Below are 5,767 nucleotides of genomic sequence, written 5' to 3'. Positions count from 1 at the left end.
TCCTTCTGGGTGCGCCATAGAAAGATCCGCCAATTGCAAAGTAACTGTGGTTGGCCTAGCTTCCCCAATGCCTAGCTTTTTGAAAATTGACATAGGCATTAGATTAATACTAGCACCTAAGTCACATAGAGCTCTTCCCACATCTCTTCCACCAATTGAACAAGGGATTGTAAAACTACCAGGATCCTTCAATTTCGGAGGGATTTTACTCTTCAACATGGCGCTGCAACCTTCTGTAAGAGCAACAGTCTCAAACTCTCCCAATCTTCTTTTTTTTCGTCAAAATATCTTTTAAAAACTTGACGTAGTTTGGCATTTGTTCCAATGCTTCCACTAAGGGAATATTGATGTGGAGCTTTTTTAACACATCCAGAAACTTCCTGAACTGCCCATCTTGCTGCTGTTTGCAAAATCGCTGAGGAAATGGTAGGGGCGGCTTTGGTACAGATTCCACTGGAACAGATTGCTGACCCGATGCTGTATCAACTGGGCCAGTTTCAGTAACTTCTTTTGCTGGTTTTTTACTAGATTCTCCTTCAGTTTGGATTGAAGTGGGCTCCCCACTGCCTTTTATTTTCTCCTCAGAATTTTCCAGAATTTTTCCACTCCGTAGCGTGATTGCCTTGCATTGTTCTTTGCCATCCCTCCTTGGATTCTCGGTGTCACTAGGCAAGGAACCTTGGGGTCGATTTTTCAAATCATTAGCTAAATGCCCCAATTGAATTTCCAAATTCCGAAGAGACGCTGCCTGGCTTTGAATTACAGCGTCATTCTTGGCCATATAATCTCTCATTAAATTCTCCAAAGAACTTGTTTGAGAGCCTTGAGGTTGGTGTGGTTGTTGAGGTCTTGGTTGTTGAGAAAATCCCAGTGGATATGACTGTTTTTCTTGTGTTGGTGCTCCACTTGAACTTGCTCCTTGACCCCCCCATGACAGATTTGGATGATGCCTCCAAGCTGGATTGTAAGTGTTAGAATATGGGTTGTTGTTGCGGTTGAAATTCTGATTACCCATATAGAAGACCGAGGCTGGATTGGAAGGGCAATTCTCAAAAGTATGCCCGTCCCCACAATACACACATGATACTTCTGCACTTTGAATGGCAGCAGCTGGCTGTACATTTCCTCCCAAACTCATATTCTTCAAGATGTTGGTCATTGAGGCCATTTGAGCTGTTAGAGCCATTAATGCATCTACTTCAAGAACTCCCGCCACCTTCCTACTTGTAGGAGCTCTAGTGTTTGACCATTGATAGTTATTACTTGCGATCCTTTCCAAAATCTCAAATGCTTCGTTGTAAGACTTGGAAAGAATGGCTCCATTGGCTGAAGCGTCCAATACCATTCTAGAAGCTGCATTGAGGCCATTATAGAAGGTCTCCATCTGCATACAGTGCGGGATGCTGTGGTGTGGACATTTTCTTAAAAGCTCTTTGAATCTTTCCCACGCGTCACTAGTGGACTCATCTTCCAGCTGCTGAAATGACATAATCTCACTTCTAAACTTTGCATTTCTGGTGGGAGGGAAGTATTTTCTCAGAAATTTCTCAGCCAAGTCATTCCAATTTGTAACGGAATCGGGAGGCAAAGTGTTGAGCCATGATCTAGCTCGGTCTCTTAATGAGAATGGAAATAGCTTCAACCTTAATGCTTCTTCACTCACTCCTTGAAGCTTAAAGGAATCACTCACCTCCAAGAATGAACGAAGATGGAGATGAGGATCCTCCGTTGGCATCCCGCTGAACTGCCCCACAGTTTGGAGCATTTGAAACATCACTGGCTTGAGCTCGAATTGAGCTGCTTGGATTTCTGGCCTCATAATGCCTGGATTTAGCTCATTAAACATGGGGGCAGCGTATTCCCGTATTGCTCTGGCTCTGTCATCCGCCAAAACAATGGGATTAGTGACTTGCTGGCCATCCCCCTCATCATCAACACGTTCAGCCATAGTACCTCAGCTTTTAGCCTTTTGATCCTTTCTCCTTTTTCTGAAAGTGCGTTCGATCTCGGGGTCAATAGGAGCAAGTTCACTGTCCTCTTGCTGGTTCATACACTGTAGGTACCTGAGTTTGCACAACCCGAACCAACAAGGTCAAAAACAATGAAAATAAACTGTAAAATAGTTGATAAAACAGAATTTAATTTTAAAGTCCCCGGCAACGGCGCCAAAAACTTGTTGTGAATTTTCTAATGATTAAAATATGCGCAAGTATACACAATCGACAACAAGTAATACAGTGATAATGTATCAAAGTTCATCTCCACAGGGACTTTTCAACTAAATTAATGTAAAATCAACCAAAAATAGTTTATAATACAGTAACCAAATCAAGAGAAAGGTTGTGTAATTAATTCTGGAATTAATTGTAAATAAGCAAATTTAATTAAGCTAAAAATCAGAGACCAAATGAAGTAATTCTGTGCAAATTTCAAATATGAGAAAATAGATCTGGGTGGTTAATTCCCCTCTGTTCGTTCCAGTTGCTACAGCAATGCCTCAGCAATGGGTCAGCAATTTATGTCACAGTTAACAGAATTCGTAAAACCCAGTGAGTTTTTCCCAAAACTTACTATCTATTGTTTATAACCTCCCTCAATACATTCCTGTATTAAAAACAGACAATAAACAATCCATCAAGCACCAAATCTTTAGGTTATGCAAGGCAGCAAAATAGTCCTATTCCACTACTAAAAATCACATAAAACTAGGTAAGTTTCTTGCATCAATTGAATGGGTTCAGCTAGACTTCCCTTTTCCAAGTTAGATCTAACTTAGTAAATGCTAAATATGGCCAGTAATTAACATTCAATTAACATTACAGCACATTCAATTGAACTATGACATAAACAACTTCACCATGCATTCAAAATATTGATCCATACAAAGGGTTCATAACCACCCAAATCCTCAAAAGCTTAGTTCATGTTTAATAATAGAAATACAAAACCAGTAGCCTTTAGCAATTCCATGGAGTTTGTTCACAAATTAGATAGAGAGAAAATACAATACAAAATGAAGAAGGGAGAAGAAGAAGTTAGAAGGAATTGTTGTGCTCAATCCCCCTAGTTGTCAGCTCGTGGTCCTCTTCCTCCTCTGTACTCTCTCTGTTTTCTTTTCTTCTGTTTTCTTTTCAAAATGGTCTCAGGAAATCAGCTGTCTCTCAGAATGGGGGGTTGCTCCCTATTTCGGCTGGTACTTTTTCTTTTTAGGGTACTTGGTTTACCCTAATTAGCAAGTCAATTCCCACCTTGTCCTCCACGTGCCACATCACCTAGCTGACTTAATTGTACAATACTCTCGCCACCTCAGTGCCACTTATGCCTCATTAAGTCCAGCTCGCAGTTGTCACGTTTCCTTCCTGGCTCTGCCCGATGCTACGGTGATGCTACAGCATTGAAGCAGCATCAAGCCCCTTTCAGAATTCGTTGTTCCCTTTTTGATTCCAAAGTTCCCTTTCACAAATTTTGCAAGTTTCCTTTCCTGATTAATACAACACAGAAATTTACATAAAAAACACTGAAAAATATTACAATACAAAACTTAACTCTACCCAGACTCACTACCTAGAATAACACACTAACACTGACAAAATTACATGAAAACAAGACTCATTACTCTTTTCAATTTTGAAAAGCAAGTTCAAAGATTATAAAAATAACTCTAAATTCTAGAGTTATCAGTTGTACAGGTCATATGCCCAAGTCTACAAACATACATAACACACAAATCATAAGTTAACATAACACATAAATCATAAGATAACATATGGCATAACACATAATATCCTATCCTATTTTTCTTACCAAAAGTACCGGGATGTGAGAACAGGTTTTGGGACTTTGGAACACTCCTAAAAACCATAAATGAAAGGGTGAGTATACTGAAGAAAGAGGAATGAAAAGAATGGATGAACTATACCATCAAGAATATGCTTACCAAAAACCTTATGTTCAAGATCTTAGATTTCCTATACAAGAATAAAGAATAAAGTTAGGGTGCTAAGTAGAAAACTATAAGAACTTAAGGAAAATAATACCAAAATGAACTAGAGTTTGGAATACCTTGAATGCTTCTATGACCGATCTAAACCTTGAACCGAAATGTGCTATAAACCTTTCTTCCCAAGTGTTTGGTAAGCTTATAATGATTAAGCTTATAATCCCCAACCCAAGTGTTTACACTCTCAAAAATAACCTAGCAGCTTGCTGCCTCTGAACTTAGCTTGATGAATGAATAAATGGCTGGGTACTAGGTCCTATTTATAGAGTTCAAGAATGAAAAGATCTTCATTTAACTTGTATAAAATAATGGCTTTTTAAGTGAAAAATATTTGAATTATCGTTCAGCAGAGGCTGAAGACTCGGTCAGAAAGATGCTGGAATTATCAAGAGGTTAAAGATTAAAATGAGAATGTTTTCAAAAACATACTAAAGGAGCCGATATATCGCCCCTTGTAGGCGATATATCGCCTGGGCCAGCATGCTCGAGGCTTGTCGAGGTGATCGTGCAAAGTTACATGTTTTTCGTATCCCTGTACAGCGATATATCGCCCCCTATAGCTGCGATATATCGGCATGCGCTGAATATTTAAACACAAAATTGCACAATTTCAGCTTAATTTGAATTGAGTAAATAGCCTTGACTAAGTCCTCTAACGTTTTCAAAGCTGTTGACAGACCCTAGGATATTCAAATATTACTCTTAATAAACTTATTCCTAAAAAATACTTAATAATCATTAAACATACACAAGACAAGTGTTATTATCTTATTGGGTCTATCTAAACCTTATAATATAATAAATATCACCATCACCATCAATATCAGTCATATTAATCAAACCTTAGGTTAAAATTAATATTCTTAAATTATAGGTTAAACTTAGGAAATCTACAAGTGTCACTATGAGTGTCCAAATAAATCCCGGTCTGAAACAAAATCCACAGTCATAAAAATACTACTACTATTACTATTATACTACTATATAACTAGCTAAGTAAAGTTCTTGGACTCTACAACCACCTCCCACCAGATTCAGGCATCCTCTCTCAGCATATATATGGCACAGGCCACTCTGTCATGTCCCTCTACCCTCATAAAATCAAGAATAGTAGTAATCATGGTCATCCATTGTTCAGCCTTCAGTGGATCAGGTCCTCCCTCAAAGATCGGGGGCTGTTGCTTTTTGAACTGCTCATTCAACGGTTCCCACTTGTTCCCAACCTCAACTGGCTGCACAACAGGTACCACTGCAGGTGGCACAATGAGGGCAACACTCCCAGATGGAGCCTGCTGCCGTAGAATTCGAATCTGTTCATCTTGGCTCTGTAGCCGAGCCTGCATGTCTGCCATCAGTTGCTGCCAGTTCTCAGGGACTCGCGGAGGGGTCTGACCCTGATCATCATCTCTAGTTCTGGACCTACCGGCTAGTCGCATAGATTTTCTTGGACGCATAATTATCCAAGTCAATCTGCAATCAACGACTCGACAATCAAACTATGATGACATGGTAATAATCCTTTCATGATCCTTCACTGGAACTCCAATCATTCACAAGCAATCAAAGTATAATAATTTATCCAAATATTCATCCATATATTCATCCACATGCATAGCAGTGCTGATAAGCATGCCTCAATAACATCATGCCATAGTCAAGGGCCAGGCCCTATCAGTATCTCATGCACCTTATTAATCAAACATATATTAACAGTCATATCTCAACCAAATCATTTAAGCACATAATCATGTGTACACAATTACCAAA

The 5,767-nt window shown here is 39.2% G+C and overlaps 1 protein-coding gene and 1 non-coding gene across 2 annotated transcripts; one reads left to right on the top strand and one right to left on the bottom strand.

Moving 5' to 3' along the window:
* Positions 1-250: 250 nt before the first annotated feature.
* LOC133806803 (uncharacterized) lies at positions 251-1,948 on the bottom strand. Its single transcript, XM_062244891.1, has one exon. It carries the CDS (start codon positions 1,946-1,948, stop codon positions 251-253), a length of 1,698 nt encoding a protein of 565 aa, XP_062100875.1.
* On the top strand, positions 1,401-1,507 carry LOC133807742 (small nucleolar RNA R71). Its single transcript, XR_009879639.1, has one exon. It is a non-coding gene; the product is annotated as a small nucleolar RNA R71 (small nucleolar RNA).
* Positions 1,949-5,767: the final 3,819 nt, after the last annotated feature.

This window comes from Humulus lupulus, chromosome X (assembly GCF_963169125.1).
Source record: "Humulus lupulus chromosome X, drHumLupu1.1, whole genome shotgun sequence".
Lineage (NCBI taxonomy): Eukaryota > Viridiplantae > Streptophyta > Magnoliopsida > Rosales > Cannabaceae > Humulus > Humulus lupulus.
This window is presented reverse-complemented; position numbering and strand designations above follow the sequence as displayed.

Bases quoted from the DNA above. Each gene is read 5' to 3' on its own strand.
- LOC133806803 (XM_062244891.1), bottom strand. From the start codon at position 1,948: ATGGCTGAACGTGTTGATGATGAGGGGGATGGCCAGCAAGTCACTAAT.